The 22,326-nt window shown below is 38.0% G+C and overlaps 1 protein-coding gene across 10 annotated transcripts in view; it reads left to right on the top strand.

The window, feature by feature from the left end:
- The window catches only part of stxbp5l (syntaxin binding protein 5L), a 147,649-nt gene that overhangs the window by 105,794 nt on the left and 19,529 nt on the right, over positions 1 to 22,326 (top strand). For 3 of the 10 annotated variants that reach the window (XM_082176351.1, XM_082176358.1, XM_082176355.1), the window contains exons 15-20: positions 334 to 551; positions 864 to 1,030; positions 1,209 to 1,334; positions 6,080 to 6,231; positions 8,980 to 9,048; positions 10,159 to 10,224. In XM_082176351.1, coding sequence (XP_082032477.1) covers positions 334 to 551; positions 864 to 1,030; positions 1,209 to 1,334; positions 6,080 to 6,231; positions 8,980 to 9,048; positions 10,159 to 10,224 — 798 coding nt within the window. Of the gene's footprint in view, positions 1 to 333; positions 552 to 863; positions 1,031 to 1,208; positions 1,335 to 6,079; positions 6,232 to 8,979; positions 9,049 to 10,158; positions 10,225 to 17,022; positions 17,128 to 21,198; positions 21,253 to 22,326 lie in introns of all 10 variants that reach the window. The other 7 variants (XM_082176354.1, XM_082176350.1, XM_082176359.1 and 4 more) reach the window with 5 other exon arrangements.

The following is a 22,326-nucleotide window of genomic DNA, read 5'->3' as shown; positions in this document are numbered from 1 at the left end:
ATTGTTGAAGTGTGGTGTGGACTTTAAAAAAAAATGATAACAATTATTAAAACTTTATAATTATAGTTATCATCATTACAGTTATCATCCATGGTGTGAATGTGCCTTAAATGTCTTGATTTAAACCGTTTTTGGTTTTTTTTTTTCTCTCTCTAAAAGTAGAGACACTATTCTTTGTGGTAATCATGCCACCATTAGGTGCTGTCGATTAAGCTTAACTTGGACTAAACACAGAATATTTTCATTTAAGGCATTATTTCCGTTTTAACACCCTGTGCATCACATTCATTATGTAATACGATGTGATGAGGTGATAACCTCCATCTCTGTCAGTCACACTGCAGATGTTGTATAAGCTCAAGACATCAAAGGTATTTGAGAACCCTAAGAGTGGAGACGTGGGACGTGGCGGCGAGCTTGTTGAGGAAGACCCCTACGCCGTTCAGATGATCAGCTGGTGCCCGCAGAGCCGTATCTTTTGTGTAGTCGGCATCGGTGCCCACGTCATCCTGTACCGCTTCAGCAAACATGACGCCAACACCACCATCACGGTGAGTTGAGAAAACTTCTGTTCTTTTAAAGGGATAGTTCACTCCAAAAATGTATTCTGTCAACATTTACTCACCCTCATGCTGTTTCAAACCTTTCTGTATGGTCTTTCTGTATACAGAATAATATATGTTAAAGAATATCTCAACTGATTTTGTCCAAATAATTAAACTCAATTGGGTCCAAAACAACTCTGGACCCAATTGACTTTTATTGAATGGACAAAATCAGTTAAAATATTCTTCAAAATATCTTCTTTTTTTAAATGCATACTATGGATTAACTTTATATTGTGTGTGAATACTCCATTGAAGTCCTTAGAGGTGCGGCTGCAGTGTGAGATGGAGGACGTCATATCTCCGTCGGACACAGAGAACACTCCATGTTATTCAGACCCCAGCGGTCTCTCACCCCAACCACAACCCCCCAGTCCCCGCAGCAACACGCCAGACAGCGCGCGGGACAGCATCCCTTGCCTCAAGTTAGACTACACAAAAATCACAATATTTTATGTTTTTCTACTGTATGTAGGACTTGACGGGACATTGTTAGCTTACTTACTTACTAGACAATACAATATAGAACATATTAGGTTTGATGAAAGTTTAACAATCAAATTAGATTCCACATTAAACTAAATTGGAATACTTACCTCTCAGGGTTAAAGATCGTATGATCCGAATGCCTCCTGGATACCAGGCGGAGCTGGTGGTTCAGTTATTATGGATTGATGGCGAGCCGCCACAACAAATCACCAGCCTGGATTTAAACTCTGCCTATGGACTGTAAGTGACTCTTCCTCTTTTATGTTATCAATTTTTTTTTTCTGTTTGGACTGATGTACCATTGTATATGAGTATGGTAATCAAACATTATTGTGTGGTTTATGAGTCTTCTCTGACTCTTATCAGTCCTCCCATGTTTAATGTAATTGATTTTGTCATCACTGCACACTCCAGCCTCATGTGTCCAGATGTTAATATCCCAGCTCATGGGGTGTTTGATGTTTTTGATTAAAGTGGGAAAACTCTCAGTTATAATTTGGCCTCCTTTCGAATATTTCACTTTTTGTCATCCTGTTTTGATTCAGTCGCAACCATGTGCAACCTTAATTATGAGCAAGGTTTCCATGGTGATGTTTGGCTACAATGGACAGAAAGACTTTGAATTCAGCAGATTAAAGCTATGTCCACACTAGTGCGTTTTCGTTTTAACACGGCATTTAAAACATTTTTAAATGATCCTCGTCCGTACTGGTGTTTCCACTGCGTTTCAGAAAAGATTTCTGTCCACACTACACGACCAAAAACGCATGTCACATGAACGTTCATGCACACTGGGTATGCGTGTACAAGTGTAAATTTGGAGATTTGGATTTGTTGCCGATTGCTCTAATGATAGCTTACCTCTTGCACATGTAGGCATCTGCAGTATAAAATGCAGAGTTTAACCGCACAATGGCTGCTAAAAAGGACAACAAAGTCAGCAAAGCTTGCAGTTCCGTCTCCATGTTATTGTTTACACGGTCGTCGAGGCTGGTATGTTATTGTTGTCTTTCGTTAGTGTAATGGTCATATGAAAGGGGCTTGATGAATCAGAGAAAGATATGCAATGATCCATAAGACCCAATTTGGGCATCCACTCCTTCGTTTTCAAAAGTCTCGGTTTTGGTCCGTCTACATGGAAATCCAACCCTGGAGTTCTCAAACTAAAATGGGCTTTGCAGCGTTTCCAACAGTCTCAGTTTTCGAGAGTTGAAAACTCCGGAGTAGTATGGATGCAAGGCGTAACCTTAGCAAAAGGTGTGCGTTTTAAAACGAAAACGCACTAGTGTAAACATAGCTTAAATGTCACTGCACACTTTGGGCCCTATCTTGCACCCAGCGCAAGTGACTTTGTACACCGACGCATGTATCATTCCTATTTTGCACCCGCGCAAAGCGGACTTTTCCCTCCACAGAAGCACGTCGGTTAACTAAGAAATAGACTTGCGCTCCCGGGGGCGGATCAGCGCAAAGAGGAGGCGTGTTCCGGCGCAAACGTTCCTTCATGCTATTTTGCAGGTTTAGAAAACAATTGCGCCACTAACCAGGAAAAAATAGTTTAAAGTCAATGGCGCGTTGCGCATGTTATTCATATGCTATTTTAAGGGCGCATGCTTAGCCATAATCAATGTAGCGTGTGCACAACGAGCATACACTTTGATTCTCTCATCTACACAGAAGCAGCAGTTTTCATTTTTGCAAATCATGCATTATTACGATAGATAGATAGATAGATAGATAGATAGATAGATAGATAGATAGATAGATAGATAGATAGATAGATAGATAGATAATTAGATAGACAATTTATTATAAAAGCATACATCTAGCTTACACATTTACCCAAATTATCATACGCCTGTTTAACCGAAGTTAATTTGGGTGGGTTTCTCCATTTCAATGTAACTTCTCTCTTTTACGGCCGTGACGAGAGCGTTGCTCTCCTCGGCTGTGAACCGCTCCTGGCGCGCGCCTGGCAAATCCGCCGTTACAATAGCAATCCGCTATGGAAAAAGCGCCTCTGCTCTTAAAGGGAATGTGAGATGACGCTCTGATTGGTTTATTTCACGTTACGCCCAAACCACACCTATGAATAATGAAGCTACTTCAGACCAACCCATTTTAGATTTGCGCCTGGCGCAAGAGTCATTTATCCCGCCGGGAAAATAGCAACAGCGCCGAGACCCGCCCACAAAGTTACTTGCGCTTTGCGCTTGACACTTGCGTTTCAGATCGTTAAAATAGGGCCCTCAGTGTCATTCAGACTAAGTTTTTTTGTGTCTTGAGATTTGATTGATGGAACATTTTATAATCATTTTATATATAGTCTCTTGCAACTGATCTTATAAAGTTGCATATACCCCTTGTAGAACATGTTTGATGTTTAGCATTCTAGACAAAATAGGAGTTGTATTTATTTATTTTTAATAAAAATTTAGGGTTTTAATATTTTACTGAAAAGCAGTGAAAATCTATGGAAAAAAATCACTGTGAAAATTTATTACAATTTATTAGGGCTGCAACTAACGATTATTTTGATAATCGATTAATCGGACGATTATTTTTACGATTAATCGGTTTATGTACTTATATTTTAGTTTTGCCCATTTTTTCCCAAGTAAATTATTAACAAAGGGTCTTTATCATTCAACATAGACTTTTTAGAGATTTTAACCATTTTGCATTGTCATATCCTCATCAAAAACACACCTGGAGTTGTGTTTTATTATGTGTTAGTAATCCTTTGTCTAACTCTTCTGCAATCAAAACACTGACCCATACGTACTGTAGCAAATTTCACAAGGAGATTTCAAATGTTTTCACCATGGCAGTCCTTTGGGCTCCTAAAGTAGTTTAACATCCCGAACAAAGCTTATTATGGAATCTTGCAGAACATATTTTCACGAAGAATACGAATAAAACAGAATACAGTTGCAGTTAATTGCATTTTATTTTATTTTTTTCCTGTAAACACACAGCTTATACCTGGGAAACAGCTTTATAGCTTATGCTGTGAAATCAATCAGAAAGTTGAAAGTAGCTCAACTTTATGGTAATGAGCTATGACGCGGTTCAGCGGCAAGCAGCGGCAAACACCAGCAACCAATCGGAATATAGACGTCCTTCGCGCTGGCTGATTCCGGAGAAACATACGATGTAAACTTTCGTTCCTACCAAAACATTAGTTCCGAGAAAAAATGATTAATTGCAGAGTTTAACCATCATAGAGTGAAAGTGTATCATTTGCATGTGTTTTTAAGTCCTGTCAGTTTAACAGGGCGCGCTTGACAGGGCATATATAAGAACGAGCAGAGAGAGAGCCCAGCCCCGGCCGCGCGCGCGCACTCACCCGAGCGCTGTCTTGCTCTCTCTCTCCCTCGCGCATATTAATCAAAATCAATGGTGTCGAAAAATAAACTCTCCAGTGATGAAATGGTTTCTTTGTTGACAAATCTTGTGCGATATCCTAAAGTGCCGAATGCTGCTTCGTTCGATTAGTTTTATCTTCCGCTTTTTTCTTTTTCTTTCCCGAGCTTACTCCACTGCTGCCTCCGCCGTCCGCCATCTCGCTGAATGCTGCAGACTCAGAGACGCTGTGCGGGAAGCACGTGACATAGAACAAGGCCAGCTATTGGCTATTCGCTACTTCTCCTGCTGTACTGGCTGAGTAAAACCTCCGGTGGCTCATTACTGCCACACTTTGGTCACCGCAGATTTAAAATATGCACGAAATGAGCCGCTTACGGCAAATAAAAGTTATTTAGCAACTAATCGATGACTAAATTAGTCGACAACTATTTTAATAATCGATTAAATCGATTAGTTGTTTCAGCTCTACAATTTATATAACTAAATAAATGTTAACGGTTAAATAACTTTCCATTTTAATATATTTTAATGTTTTATAGCATTTTACATGTTTTCAAGATTCTTTGATGAAAAGAAAATTCAAACCATCAGCATTTATTTGAAATATACTTATTTATAACAATATAAATGTATTTACTGTCACTTCCGATTAATTTAGTTATTTCTTGGAAAAAATTATAATAATTTTGATTTAAAAAAAAAAAAAAAAAAAAAATCGTACTGACCCCAAACTTTTGAACAGTTGTGTATTTTATTTATTTTTTGTTAGTATATTTACATTTTTAATATATTCAGAATTTATACTGAATTAACTTTGATATATAATATAATTTTGAACAGAATTTTTCTATATTCTAGGGATGTCCCGAGCCGATCTCAAGGGTCGGTATTGGGGCGAGTAACTTTTTTTTTTTTTTCTAAGCCTGATCCTTTATTTTACGTCAGCTGTCACGTAGGTGTCTTGCAGTAGGTGGTGGTATGCACCTTCAAAGGGTTTGCCAACCCCCAAAAGCAAAAGAAGCTCAAATATGCATGTGACACGCGAGAACCAATGAGATCTTTGCTAGTGCGTCACACACACGTTCAAGCTTCTGTGTTTAGCATATTTGATGCGCACTTTTGTGACAAATCACTTGAAAGTTATTTAATGTTTATTTTTATCTGTCGCCAGACTGTCTGAGACGTAGTTGCCATAACGCATTACTTTGGGTGCACCTTACTTCGGACTTGACTTACACCGCAAACGTCATACTTTCTAACCTTTTATACAATTTATTACATAGTAGTCCCATATTCATAATTGTGACAAATAGTATATATACATAGAGAGAGAGAGAGAGAGAGAGAGAGAGTATGAATAGAATCATAGGCTCACGCTTCATAAAATGACAAACAAATAAGTAGCCCATTTCACAGCGAGTATCGCGGCCGACTCAGATGCGATAAAGTGGACATAATGTTACATTCAGTAATTGTATTATATTTAATCATGACTGCAATAGCAAAATTATTGTTAGTCATGACTGAACTTGACTTTATAATGGGCTTTTGTATAACTGACACTTTTACTAAGAAACATAGTTGTGTATGATCAGTGAGTGTGTGTGTTTGTACAGGTTGGCTATAGGTAACTGCAATGGTTTGGCAGTTGTGGACTACCTGCAGAAAACCATTCTGCTGTGTATGAACACCCTGGAGCTGTACGGATCCGCAGACCCTTTCCAGCGACTAACACGCTCTCCTCGCAAAAACCGGCAGTCCACATCAGGTACACATGCACAGTGTGTCTCAGAAGCCCGCAAATGTTCAAATACATTGTGTTTCTCTGTAATACCAGCTGTGAACACACATGTCACTGGCATGCTTCTGCAAACATGCTCAACATTTCAGCCATCAAAAAACTAACTTTGCAAATCTAACTTCTGTCCTTGCCTGAAAGTAGTCTCTCTCACACAAACACCCAGTCCCTCTCTTTAACTGCATGGGACAGACTGCATTCATGGTTGCCTTCTCTGCATGTCGTCTGTTGTGTCTCTGTTGCTGTTGGTCTTTGCCTGAGCACGACACCTAACAGAGAACACAGCGTAACCTGCCATATGGACTCGCTGTTACTAATCCAGCACAGATCTCGCTCCACCTGCCCTCCTCTATCCTCCTACCTCGACTGCTCACGCACATACACACTTACACTCACACGTCCCATCCAGAGAAAGATGTCATAAGTGAAGGCTGGAGATGAAGATCTGTTTTCATAGAGCTTCATCAAAAGGAAGCTGTGGGGAGGCAGTCATGCTGGCTCCTCACTTCAAAGCGGTCGCTCTCCCTCCTCTTGTTCAGGCAGCCGTATCTTTAGAAACCGAGAGGCTTTGAGCCGACATGGAGATGCAGAGGTGGGCAGAAAGGTCGTTTGGTGCGGTCGAAGAATGATTTTGATCTGTACCTTATGTAAGCTCTCGAAAAAGACAGAGAACGTCTTAACACTCACCCACACACTATGGCCAGTGTGTATTCCTATCTGATGATCTGAAGGGCCAGAAGTCCCCCTCTGTGTTCATTCTAACATTGATTATGTTCTTTAGTCTTTCCCTTTGTGTATGGTAGAATCCAAATGTCTGAGACTAAGTCAAAATGTTTCTATTTAAAAAATTTCAATGCAGTTTTCATTAGGGCTTTTCACACTTGAAATACTTCACCCTGGGTCATTCTAAACCCCGGGTAAAGGGAATCCTGGGTTATCTTTATTCACGTTTCACACTGTTAAAGTCCTTATTTGCATATTTAAGGTGTCAGTATCACTGACTGGACAAATGCAGCATGTGACCTGTTTACATAAAGGCTCTAGCAGTGCATGTCCTCATATTAAACATTGCTGACTGTAATATCAAGAGTGAATTTTTTATAAAAGTAAGAATTAAATGGTCTCTTCTTTACTCCAATTGTCGCGTTTTCCATCGCCATTTGACATTTTTATCCTATCAAACGCAGAAATGATGTTTATATTCATTGCGTGGTGTTTCCATGACTGCCAAAAGCGCGTGAATATGAGGCACGTGATTGGTTGTCGGTTGCTAGCATCTAGTTGTAACATTCTAACATCGTATCATTTTACACTGAACAAGTTTGTCACCGCAATGCGGAGTTAACACCGCAAAAGCAGTGCTAACCCTGCTCCATACCAGGGTTTCATAACCCCTGGTAAAAAGCCGTGCTAACCCCGCTTCTAAATTAAAAGTGTGAAACGCTCCTCTACCCAGGGTTAAAAGCAGTGTTTAGAACGACGATAACCCGGGGTGAAGCGCAGTGTGAAAAGCCCTATTGCAAATTATGTTTTCAGTATAACAAATGGACTACACTCAGTAATTTTCTCTTATTAAAACTTAATATTACTTTTGTGTATTAATAGTACTTTTATATACACTACCATTCAAGAGTTTTTCGGTGTTTTTGAAAAGTCTCTGAATTTAGACTGAATTTATTTGATCAAAACTAGTAAAAGAGTAATGTTGTGAAATAATATTACAATTTAAAATAACTTCTATTTTAATATATTTTAAAATGTAATTTATTCCTGTGATGGCAAACATAATTTCAAGGCCATTACTCCAGTCTTGAGTGTCATATGATCCTTCAGAAATCATTCCAAAATGCTGATTTGGTTTCTAGTGAATACATTAATCATGGCCGATTGAGAAATGGTCACAAATATGCTTATTTGATAAATGACAGAAAATAGTGCAGTCTTATTCATGGTTTATCACCCAAAAATATTTTTGATTTAAAAAAAAATTCTGTTTATCTCCAGGTTTAAAATACATTTTGAATCCCAGAATTTCAGTTAGGTCTCAGACTTTTGGACCCCACTTTATCAGTGATGCCGCAGTTGGCTCTGCAAAAATTTAAATGGTTGGTTACCTTCTATTCAACAAATGCAATGTTGTGAAGGAGCGAAGACAGTATAGCTCAGGTGATCCGCCTGCTGTCCGATCCTCAATCATTTTAGACGGAATCTGTCTGCAAAATTAATTCACACCTGCACACATACACTTTTAGATAGACACAGATGAGAGGAGACATTTTTATTTGTTCATATGTTGTACCTATGTTATTTTTGTTGGTTTGTTTGTTTGTGCAATATCATTGCCACAGTTGAGAGAGGAGCCATTTTTATTTGTTCACATTTTGTACTTATGTTATTTTTATTGGTTTGTTTGTTTGAGCAATTTCATTGCCATAGTTGAGGTGGCTATTAATCCCAAAAAAGCTGTTTCCTTCTGTTTAGCTGTTTTTTGCCTTATTGTTTGTTGTTTTTTGGAAGAAAGAAAATACAAAAGGTTAGGCTCAATTTTCCAAGCTTTATGCCTTCATTCTCTCCCTCGATACACTGAGTCTTGCTCAGATTGTGGTCTCACGCGTTTTGTCACTCTGAGCCTGTTTTGATCTTCTCTCCTCTTTTACTCCCTTGCTCCATCTCTCCTCTCGTGGGTGGCGGTGCTGGGGCATGGGGGCGCTGTTGCAGACTTTTGCATGCGTGGCCTGTCTAACTTTTATTCCGATTCAAAGAAACGGATCCGTACTTCCTACCAGAGTAAGTCACGTCTCCAGTGAAGCGCTGGCGGGGGCATCACGACAGCAAGGAGACAAACCACAGACAATGGGATGTCATTTATCCAAAATGTGTTGTCTTGATGAAGATTACCAAAGGTAGAATTATTGTTCTGCATTACATTCAGTGCAATATATTATTATTTATTGCAATTCAATGAATTGTTACAGAATATCATAACATATCCTGAATTTGCATACATTGAAATCTTCCATCTTTGATTGTCTCCTTGCTAAGTGTTTTACTGATTTGTGCCAAAGGTTTGTGTAATGAACCATTTAACCATTTCCATTTAATCAACATTTTTGCGTGAATTTTTAAAAACAAATTTCATTCTCATACCAAAGTCAACTAATTCTACTAATTTAAGTCAACATTGCTAAATTAGAGAAGCTTTTAAAAAAAAACATTGGAAGTGACCTTTGAATTTAAAGTATATAGTATAATCTTTTTTAATCTGACATATTTCTGGTGATCAGAATGCCCAAAAAACAGACTCTGCCGATGGAATTATCACGTTTGTGAAAATGAGGCTTTCACTGCATTCATCTATATGACCATAATATTTCATTATTCATTATTTTAAGTCATTGAGATCTGTTAAGCATATACTTTACAGAATAACTTAAGTTAGCACACACTCTCATGAACTGATTGATATTGATGCAGTGCAGGCCTTATAATTTACCATCGTGCCTTGAGGAACATCAATACAATTTTGTTTCTTCTTTCTCTCTCCTGCATACACACACATGCATGGAATTGGTGGTGGTGTTGGGGTACATGTTTGATTCTGGAGTTAATATACCTGTATATATGTGGTTGAACAGCTCATGTTCACAGCAGACAAGAGTTAAACAACCACGTCATGGCTAAAAAAAGTATGTACAACTAGTTAAAATAGTTTAAAAACTGTGTGTTATGAAGATGTATACACATCTTCCTTGAATCGCTCCAGGATCATGATAGTGTCTCAGACCACATTGTTTGTCCTGGTGGTTTGATGCATGCAGATGTGTTTGGTGATAATGGAAACTAGTGGTATTATCATCTGCGTCCTCTTACCGTGCCTTCCATGTTCCTCCATGGCAGGCCTTACGGAGCTTTCTGATAATCAGGTGTCTTTGGACCTAGAGAGGAGCAAGTCACCCACCTCAGGTAACCACACCCATTCATGACCAAACCCACCTCCGATATTCTCACTACTTTTAATAATTACACATACGTCTACCTTTGATAGGCACACCCATGTTTGGTCACACCCGCTTAATATAACCACACCCACCTCAAATACTGTATTAAAAATGGTCTTCGGTGGTGGCGGACGAACAAGGCCATCCACACTCACAGTACAAAGTACTCTAACCATGTGAACTGCAAGCCCAGTACTGACAATAAATCTGAATTAAATGCAAAGAAACAGTTGAAATATTAACTTATCCTATTTAATCATTAAATAAAAAATACTCACTGTCAGGATAGATCATAAGATAAAGTGATTAGAACTATTTTTATTTTAAATATTTAACTATATTTAAAAATCTGTACATTTCTATATACTGTATATAAAAAGTCACTCAGTGACTGATTAAAAAAGTTAGTAACAAAATGAACCACAAAGTAACACATTGAAAAGGTGGCTGGTCTATTTATTGAATTTACACTCCAAGATGCACAGATCATTTGACATACAGTATCAGATTGTTTTGTTCTGTCCTTTGCTATGGTTATCACTGTCAATTGGATTCAGTCGCGGATTTAAATATGGTTGTCGATCCAGTAGCTTTGCAATGTGTAGTTAGCAGCATGAAAAATATAGAAATCGAGCAAAGATCACTGCCATTGTAATCACTGAAGCTGTCAGTTACAACGTGAGGTACATAAAGCTGCACTCTTGCGAAACTCCCGTTATAATCAATGAAGCTGTCGGCACTGTGCAATGAATCTCTTATTAAAATTGTGTTTATACTTTGTTGGTTATAATGAAAGTTGTCAAAACGCCATTTTGAACGGTGTTGAGCAGATTCTGACTAACTTAAACATCTGATTGGCCATTGCGTTCACACGCTCAACAGAAATGCAGAAATGCAAACACTCACAGGAGCGTTTTAAAGCAGCCGGCTATCAGCAGGTACCGTTACAAAGCGGCAGGTATCATCACATTAAATGATCAAATAAATCTTTGGCTGGACAAAGATTCATTTTGGCAGCCGCAAAAACATTTTCAATGCAGAAAAAATTACTTGTGCACTATTCTATGCCAGTAGTGTGCTCACACTAAAAATTCCAACAAGAAGTGCACTTCAAATACCCTAACGATGCACTTTAACTGAAAAATTAAGGGCTGAATGTTGGACACTTAAAGGTATAGCGGAGGATTTTCCAGAATTTTAGAAAAGAACCGCCCTCTCCACTTTTTGAAAAAATGCACATGCGCAACACTCTACCTGCTCCCGAGAGGGAACGCCTATTAAACGCTAGCATTGCTAATCATAGCTTACATTAACTTTTACTAGCAGTGATTTTAAATGGATTTCTCCAAATAACATGCCAAACAGACTGAGGCCAGCGTGTGAAATATTCTCCCAAAAACACTCTGGTCTTGTTTCTTTCTTCAGAGGCCTTTCTCTTCTTGTCATACAATTTGTAGACACTTTTTCTCTTGCGACCCTCAGACATTTTGAAAAAACCCTGTGAGAACGGCGAGCTTCAATGAATGGCTGAAACCATAGCTCACCACACATATACCCCTGAAAGTGCGCATGCGCAGAAAGCGAAAACTACCTAGGGACGAGCACGTACGACGGCCTTACTTAAACATATCACCAGAATGATTGACAATTAGGAGGACCAATAGTCTTGATGATACACCCGGAAAAAGAAAATCCTCCACTATACCTTTAACTGTTTCAGCTTTCCTTATGTAGCAAAAGGGGAGGGGCTACCATACTCTGATGCTGTATAACCAAATAATCTTATAAAATTCATACACTAGATGGTAGAGTACATATTGCACAGTATAAGTGCATAGTGTATGTTCAATAAAATGAAGCCGCAACCGAACACCCTATCACCCCTACTGCTAGTTCTGATAGCCAGCCACCACAACCACACATAACCATCAGTCTATCTCTGATAGTCACCACTGAAAACAATGACAGATAGTGTTTGAGGAACCTGTTTCAAGACAGTCATTCTTTTTTTAAATTCCAATTAAAAAAAATCACACATTTCAGCTTTACTGACAAAAAACGGTAAAATAATGCTCACAAAAATCTTCAAACCTCTTTTTTTTCCTCTTCTGTCCTTATTTCAGTTTCCCCACAGCACAGGTCTTCAGTCCCTGGAGGGTCTTTCCTCCTCTCTCTTACTTCCAGTGTCTTTGTTTCTCGTCTTTAAAGCTGTCATAACCTGTTCAGAATTTTTATGAGAATATGATAATGCTTACAGAGCTTTACTCAATGTTTGCATCGTCTCAATGGGTTGAACATGATGACAACACCGGTCCTTTTCCTTGAGGATCTAAATAGAGCTCTTAATTTAGAAGAATTATTTCAGTAAAGCTTTGATTTCTCAGGGGAAGAAATATTGCATTGTCTTTTTTTGTGTGTGTGTGTTGTTTGAAATATCAGAGGCACATTTTTTTGCGTTAGAAAATGTGCTGTTTTTTTCTCTCTCTCTGTTCACTCTCATGTCTCAGTGCAGTTGAAGCCTCTGCTTGTTTTCCCAGTTCTCAGCTCAGCAGGCAGCCTGAAAGATGGAAGTCACTTGGGAAGGCGAGCTGAGGGCTGTAGCTTGACATTAGTAATTTTAGAGATCGAGAGGAGACATGAGGTTTACTTCTGAAATGTGGCTATGTATCAAGCATTTAAAGGAGTTCACCTAAAAGAGAAAATAAGGTTACTGTTAAATCTAACCTCAACCTGTATGAATTTATTTCTTCTGTGAAACCAAAATAGAAGACATTTTGTGGATTGTTCACTGTGCTCATTTTCATACAACAATGCCAGTATTGTCGTGTTTGTATAAACTGTTCCTTTTAAGATCTCAAGTCTGTAGTGAAGCATAGTCATATATGTGTAATTTTTCTCTAGAATTTTCTGTGGTAAAGAACTGGCTTTCAGAACTGTATCCTTTGTGTGTTTTCTTCTGTGGGATTTGTTGCATCGGCTTCATGCTGCGGAGTAATTCAGATGTGTTTTTCATCAGCTATTATGACAGGAGTCAAAAAATGGCTTTCTACGATTGGCTGGGGAATTCTGCCCAAAATTGGACTGAGATTCTGGGCATCAGCCATTGAAGCATAAAAAGAGTGTTTGAAGGACTAGTAGAGAAAGTATAAATAATGATGATGATGAGAGAGAATATGATGGGAAAAACATTTGTTTGTGTTTGAGGGAGTAGATTTCATTGCGTTCATGTTGGTATTTGGTGCATGCAAATTTGCCTGGGTATTGTTTAAATATGGACACAAACAAACAAACAAACACTGTAGTGAACTTTTAGAAAACAAACACTATAGTCACAAGTATAACAATATCCAAAATACTGTGCATCACAGTAGAATCGCATAATTATTATAATTTTTTCTCTCCACCACATCTCTAATTATGTACAGTATTGTGTTTAGTAACATTCAGTGGTGGAAAATGCGTTGGAAAAATGCATAATAAAATGCCAGATATTCTTCGTTTTATGTATCCTAATACATTTTATTTTTACACTTTTTGCATAATCTGACAATCATAGCTGATTAAAAATGACACACAATAATGTAAATAATATTAAATATAATATAAAAAAATTTTATTTATCTTGATTTTTCTGTTTTCTTCACACATGACATATCTCATATTTCATCTCAAGCTCTTAATTGACACTGTTGTGTCACTTGAGTAAAAAAGTACCCTGATTTTTCAACAACAAAAAAATACAATTATTTGAGGGGAAATTATTTTTGTGGTTGAAATTACACCACAAAGGAACAGTCACAATTTTACACAAATCCACACACTAAATATTGAATAAATTACTGTTTATCTTTGTGTAGTTCATAGTTTTTAAAATATAATAATACAAATTTTATGATGGTTTTTTTCACATTTCACATTCACAAGTCATGGTCTCACAGTCTCTAAGAAGGACAAAACAACAACATCTGTATATGAAAGGCATTTAAATATGTATACTTTTTTTATATATATACAATGGCATAAAAATTACTGAACATAGTTGAAGAAACATGAGTCCATAAGCCTGATATTTGAAAGTGAAAGTCTGGATAACAGGCAGGGTTCAGGGATCCAGTTCCACTATTAACATCGTGCCTTACACTGGCCTAGTTAGAGGTTACAGGCAAAAGGCTGTTATTTGCATATCAAAACTATTTGTTGTGCTACATTGTCAGGAAAGATTTTTAACCTTAGGGTGATTGGAATTGGCTGTGTCAAATAAATGTTTGATGACACTGTTATTTGTCCATTTTTATTTCTTATTACTTCTGTCTCAGCTTTTAGATGTGTGCTTTTTTTGTAAGTAGCAATACGCCAGAAGAGATGAATAATGAATGAACTCTAGATTGCACAGATGTTTCTGCTGCTGTTTTTCCTGTGTTTGCTCAGGGGCACAAACCCTTTACCATTACTAGCACTTCCTGTGCAAACTTCACCTCAGCTGACATAAAATTACCCTCTGCTAATATATTAACTTTTTCTGTAAAAGGTTGATGTCCTAATATTATCTTTTTTTTTATTTTATTTTTTTTTATCATTACATTTTTCACTAACCCATATCCCATTTTTCTTGCATCTTATTTATTTGCACTTATTCATATCATCTCTGACCTCAACCACATCTCCTCTCTGTTTTTGGTCTCCTCTGCTCTCCATCAGGTCCAGTAATTGGCCACTCTCCATTTTGAAGTGCTTATAAATGTTATCTCTCTGTCTAGTCGACTAGTCGCTGTTGTTTGTGTGGGTGTTATTTTTGTCAGCAGGGTTGAGGTGGGGTGCTGAGGCCTTTTGATTATGGCACTTTGCCAGGTGGTTAATAAGCCGAAATGTCAGCCATCGACTGTGAACAGCAAAGATATTTTTTTTAGTTAAAATAAATTTACATTTATTATTATTGTAATGTTATGTGCATTGAGATATGTGGTCATTTAAAGCCGTCTCGTGACGCTCGGCAGACTCTGCTCTGGCTGTGCGTGTTCATGTGTCTTGGAGGAGACGTGGCTTTGGAGAGCACTGTGAAGGAACGGTGGGATCTTATGCTTCCAAAGATAGCTCGCTATTGTTAGCCTCTCTGAAGTTGCCTACCCTACCTTTAAGTTCTTCCAAAACAGTCTTACTGACTCCAAAACTTGAATGCTATTGAATGATGGATAAAAAAGGTGAAATTCTAAATTAGTATTTGGTTTGTGCTACATAACACACATTTTAATGTTACATTTGTGATGACATACTGTGGCAATTTATAGACTGGAAAAAACACTTAAAAAATTATGATTTTCTAACCATTCATGAAAAATTAATGATTTGAGAGTCACCCCACACATTGTCATAGCCCTGTTTTTAGATACCAGTATTTTATACTCTTCCTCAGCTGTCGTCACATTTGACTTTTCTCTGTTTTCACTGAAAGTGAAAGCACAAGTCAGTAAGTTTTGTTGTCCCTTACGTTTCCCTGCATTTGTCTGTTAATCTCTTCTCCTGCTCTGATTAAAATGAGCTTTTTACCTCTCTGCAAAACCAGTTGTATTTCTTTTTTCTTAAAACAAATAGTTTTTAAGTTTGAAAAAGAGGTAACAGGTTATTAGTTTTGTCTCCTGGTTGTTGATTCTCGCACACAGCTGACAGGAAACAGAAGCGTGGACTGGTTTAAGGAAGCACTGATGTGTCGGATTTTAGTATGCTAGTATGTTTGTGTTACAAAATAATTTACCTACATTTGAGACATTTTACAAGCTGATGCCAAAGCACAGATGGGTGAAACACTGTGGGAACTTCTGAGGTTTAGATCTCTAAAAGGCAAGAATCAGAAGAGGGCAATGTGAAGCTTTCGGACAGGAGGGGCAAATGGTTCAAGAAAGGACTGAGGAAGGCCATTAATGTAAAAGTAGAATAACCAGGAGGCCTGCGATACGATACGCTTGTCAGACTCTCACAACACTGTTTTTTCATCTTTACCCTAGGCAGTTTGGTCTCAATTCACACAGCAATCATGATTTATGACGTCAGGTCGACACCTGCAGTGGGTCTTATGAATTTATCATGTGTTATGAGGTTTAATGCAGGGGGAATCTCCACCGTTCTACAACTGATGAAGACACTTGTGTGCGCTGAAACATCTGCAAATGAAAACACATCTGGTGCTCCTCAGTAAATTCTACCAAGGGAATGCCTATAAGATTTCTCAAATTAGAGACATAAAGCTCTCATTTGTTCATCATATCAGTCTTTTAACAGATTTGAAATTACATTGCTCTCCCTGCTCTTACCCATGCTAGGCTGCATGGATGGGCTTGGAGTTCTTGCACAGAACAGAACCATACCACAGTCCAAAATGTATGCTTATTGTCAATCATCTTTGACAGTAGTGGTCCTTCTGGAACTGTAATTGTGTTGTTGTTGCTGTTAGTTTTTGGAAAGTGTGTGAAGTTTGTGAAGTTCTCTAGATATAACATTTGACATTAGAAAATACTGTCTGCTTTTGGCATTAACTTTTTGTAAAAAGAAAGAGGAATTTGAGACCAGATTTGGCCTTGGTGAGGATCCATAATGTGTTTGAGTTGTGACAATAGCAGATTTTATAAATATTTTTGTGTATGATTTTCTCCTGTTTTAGCATCCATCTACAACCTCCTATTATAAATCCTGATGTCCTATAGTAACAAGCTGTTTGGCTATATGATTTAGCCTAGAATTTGACAATGACTGTGTGATCTTTGATTTCCAGCACCCTACTCCCCTTCCCTCCATAATGACCCTCGAGGCACAGGGGAACCTGTGTCCAACCTCCGGTCCTGCCACTACAGTCCTGTTTTTTACCTGTTGGACAATGGTAAGAATGTGTCCAGACCCTTAAAACCACCCACACGCACCAAGCCCGCGGCTCATGTGCTTCAACATTTGAATCTGCGTGTGTGTGGGTGTGTTTGTTTGGGGGTTGCATGCTGCAGTAGAAGTAGCCTCACGCTCGTAGTGCCACGTTCTGTGCTCCTGAGGTGTAGGTGTGTGTGAGTGTGAATGTGTGTATGTGTCAGTGTGCTTCACGTGTGGCTATTGTAGGCATGTGTGTGATTGGGGCATGGTAGTAAGTAGTATGCGTTATGTGTGTTTACGAGAGGGGTGATATTGTGACTAGCACGGACAGAGCGTTGATCGTTGATGTCCAGTAACCCTGAATCTTTTTTTATTGGCTTTATTTAGACCCCAACAGGCCTTCAGTTGTTCATGTGTGTTATTGAGAACATGCTAGTTTTTTGCTATCCCACATGCTAATGTGTTTGGAGACATTAAGAATATTATCTTGAAATCAAATTCATTCACTGATTAATTTATATTTTAATGACTAGTACTCAGCATGTAGGTAATTGTTTAATCTGTAATCAGTTTTCTAAAAGTCATGGAAGGCATAGCAAATACCTACAATTTAAACGTATAGTTAGTAGGCTTGGTGCAAAGTAGGCTTGTCCTGGGTGAAATTTTGGAATGACTAGCATTAGCAACTCTATGTTATGTATGCCTACTATAGACTGTTTGCCTAAACAATAGTTACTTAACTAATGTAAAATGGATTTATGTGATGCAAACGCTACACAAATGTGCCAGACTGCAAAGCTTTGAGAGCATGGCAGGGAGAATGGCTACAAGCATGAAAATTACATCTATGCTAATAATGCTTTTGTTCACTTTTGTAAATGTGCTGCATGTGAATGGCCTTTAGTGTTGGCTAATTTTTAAATATTTAAAACAACAACTACCTGGTCACCAAATTGGCGATGCTAATAGTGACATATTCTTTTGCCAGACACAAGTAAATGAATATATTTTTGATGAAAGGCTTACAAGAGAGTAAAATGCAGGATTAGCCTTTTTATTTAAGCAAAAACAACGTTGAGGCTCAAAAATGCTATTGCATGTTTCTGAAATGAAATTCCTTTGAATTCATTGTAGATTCTGGCGTCTGCATCTTTACTCCTGACGTATATCCGCCTCTATGAATTAGTGGAAAATGACCTGAGCTGAAACTAAAGGAGTCGGTAATTCATGCAAATTGCAGTGAGGATAGCAGAAGACATTTTTTGTGATCATTCCAAAAACAGTCACAAATTACCGTTCATTTGAGTCAGGCTCACAGAGGAGTTGACGGAATTGAAGCTATGGTGTTCTGAACATTCTAACGAGCAGCTAAACGACTCCTGAAATTGTGCCATGGAAAGAAAAACAATGAAACAGTGTGGCCACTTGAGGCCTGATGTTGAAATCAATGGATGCCAGCTGTTATGTTTGCCATTTTAGCTGTGCCGCTGGATAACAATAACCAAAGATGTCCAACATGGGTTTATTCAGACAGATGGTTTTATACACACACACACACACACACACACACACACACACACACACACACACACACACACACACACACACACACACACACACACACACACACACACACACACACACACACACACACACACACACACACACACACACACACAGATAATTAAGCTTGCAAAATGGATTTAATGTACTTCTATCAACATAGGTAGTCCACACCTCATCTCGATCTGTCTTTCATGTTTACACACCTGGACATGTGTGCAGACTGATCTTATCAGTGTTAAGAGTAATGGGAAGGATTCCACATCTAAGGCACAGGTTATTGATCCTGGAATTTTAATTACCGCTATTTTCAGGAGCAATTTCCGCTTTGTCTGACTCTCAAATCTCATCCATTTCCACATCCCTGGAATAAGAGTGGGAGAGAGAGAATGATACTGCTCCATCTATTTATTATGAAATGATATACTTTTAAGTAGAGCTTGTTATATTTAACTATTTTTGTGTTCCTGATATCTGAGGTTTAATCCAGTGTTTTAAAGACCAGTGAAATCAATTTTGTTGCTTTTAGTCCAAATACGCCACCCCCACCACACACACACACAAAAAAAGTATTTTGATATGACCCATTTCATCTTCCTTCTTGACTAGGAAATATCAGCACCATGGGGTCAAGGTTTGGCTGGTTAAAAATCATCTTATATTCAAAATTAAATGTAAGAATGTTTGCAAGCATCATATAAAGTTATACTGGTTAGGGTTAGGATATCCCAGATATACTGAAAATCGTAAACCAAAACCTCCTAAACCAAAACAATGAGCTTATGCTGGGTTCACACCATGTCATAACCGTAATTACAAGATGGCAACCCGTGACGTACCCGGAGCTGTTCACATCCTCAGACTCGAATTTTTGCGTTTCTATGTCACTATGAACGGCTAAATGAATCTGCAGCAGTCAGGTGGTACAAATAAGAGCTCTGTAAGTTGTTTACGTTTAATCGTCTCATGACGATTTGCAGACTCTGCTGTGTGCATTTATTTGTTTTGGAGGAGGCGTAGCTTTGGAGAGCACTCTAAAGGAAGGGTGGGATCCTTTGCTTTCAAAGCTAGCTTGCTATTGCTAGCCTCTCCGAAATTGCATACCCTACCTTTAAAAATGTGAAACGGGGGCCTCGCTCCAAACAAGATGAATGGGAGTGCTAATGGTTGTTTTTCTCCAGATTATTATAGACCTTCTTGGTCAAAAGGAAAGCAAATTGCATTCATCAAACCATTACATGGAGTCCATAAGTGGAAAAGCATTAGCACCATTCTGAAAATGACATTCTAAAATCACACCCTACTTTAAAAACATTTAATTGAACTGATACTAAGGAGGAGAGTAATCTTGGAAAGTATTCTGCTCGGTGTGTTTTAGCATTCTGGACAGTATACATCATTTAAATAGAGAATTTGAGAAACATTATTTGGAAAAAGATTCCTGGCTATTAAATTTCTTTGGCTGCATAGCAATGGGATCTGATGTTGAATTAGTACTTTAATCTATATTTTGTATAAATTTTCTGTTAAATCCCATTTCAGCAGTAATCTTGCCATACGTATATTATTCTTGACATTCAGCTCAGTGTACACTCTAACCTTTGCGGTGCAAAATGCTTGCAAAATGTTGACCTTGCTTTTATTTATCTCTTTACACTTTATTTTGAACCTTTGTGTGTGTTATGTTTTGCCAATTGTGTGCATGCACATATGTGAATGGTTTCTGCATGGTTTTTGTGGTTTCTGTTCAATACAGTACAATAGATCCTACATTCTATTCTTGCATTTTTGTAATTATTTGAATCAATTCATGAGGTTTCCTATCAAAATGGGAGGAAATGGAAATAAAAATGGATCATGATTTATTGTTTTATGTGTTTGTGTTTAGATGCTTTCTGCATGAGTGCGTTTGCTTATCTATTGAATCTGTTTGTCTGGTGGCAGTATACAATCGGGCATGACTGTCGAATGAAACATCACATCCCAGCAAGCATTAGCCGTCATTTCACAGTCTTGTTTAACTATAGACCCGATATAGTTTGGCTATGAGTAACCCACTTCTAGCCAAAACTTGAACAAACAAAAAACTTGAATTTGTTACATGTTGTTTTTGTCAAAATAACTTGAGAGATGTATGGTATTCCATCATGTTAGCAAAGTCAACAGTGATTAAAGGTGTTTGGTTTCATTTCTTTGACATGTTCTATGCGTAGCCTTTGCGTCTATTTATGGGCTATGGTTAGATGACTATTACATTTTCACTGACAGCCCAAATTTTTTCTTGTTTTAGCCTAGATGTCAAGGCTGTGTTTGGACGGCTATTAGACGTCTTTTAAATGCAAAATTGCTTGCTGGGAAATGTGTACACCTGCATGTGTTACACTAAATGATTTTCTTTTTCTTTTCTTTTTTCAATTTTAATTTGAGCTGGTCTCGTTATTTTCTTGACCTCTGCATCTTTTGCCTTTTGTTTTGGTTTCTTAAATGGATTAATTTCTCCTTCCTGTCCTATTTTGTTTTGTTTCAGTCAAGGGACCAGGCAGAAAGTTAAGTCTACCCACAGATCTTAAGACTGATCTTGGTACGGTAGGCCGAAAGCGAGCAGTTCTTTTTCTTTATTCTTGCCTTCGATTCATCAACTTTCTCTGTTTCCATCCTGTTGAGAATGACATGATGAAGACCCTAGTCTTTGCATTTAAAAGTTCATTTTTAATGCATTTTTTCTATTCTTTCACTTTCTTCTCATTTGAATTCATGAAGTAGCGCAAAATTTCCCTCACATTTCTGCGTGTGGCCTTTAAAAAAAAATGCTTCTCAATGTACATTTTGCAAGTGTTTACAAAGGTGGTTTGTTCAACATAATCATTCCTAAGTTGAGAAAAGTATCACTCTGAAATCTCGCTCTTTCGCGACTGATTCATCATTTACGTCTAAACGGCCTTGCTCCATTGTAATTGGGTCATTCTATACCTCAGAACATGCTCTAACCCTATTGGACCATTCTCTAACTCTATAAAAGCCTGCTCATTTGTGATTGGACCATCCTCTACCTCTGAACGACATGCACTAATGTAATGAGCTCATTCTTTGCAAGCGAGCTTGTGTCATCGTGACTTGGATCATTCTTCAGCCTTTTATGGATATACTTCGAATTGTCTCACTCTGTCTCTTTCGCTGAGTATCTATCCTTGTTCTCTTTTCCCTTTTCTTTCCTCTTGTCTGGCTTTTTGTTTCATGCTAGGCTGTGACTAACACACTTTTTTTTTTTGAGGGCTGAACAATTTCCTTTCCAATTTCTTGTGCCAAACATGACCTAATGTGTAATAATGAAAGTGTTCCTTCAACAGGTCAAGCTTTGCAGCATTACAATGGAAAATAGACCGTCTGGGCCATGAATAATTGCACTTGTTTCTAATCCATGAAGGTTTAGATTTGTGCTTGAAAAATAGTTGAACTTTGAAACAGTTGAGTCTTGGGTCATTTTGTAATTTGAAAATATCTTGAAGGTTTAGGTCATAAAAACAGAAAAAGGACATAAAAATCAATGCTTATTAGAAACCAATTTATAAGTGCTGTGTGAGTGTAATGTATGTGTGTGAGGCTGAGATAGAAAGTTAGTGTGTGTGGATGTCTAGAGGTATAGGTTGGATTCGGT

Source organism: Leuciscus leuciscus (genome assembly GCF_965113295.1).
Source record: "Leuciscus leuciscus genome assembly, chromosome: 7".
NCBI lineage: Eukaryota > Metazoa > Chordata > Actinopteri > Cypriniformes > Leuciscidae > Leuciscus > Leuciscus leuciscus.
Note: the sequence above shows the minus strand (reverse complement) of the source record. Positions and strands in the feature narration are given on the sequence as shown.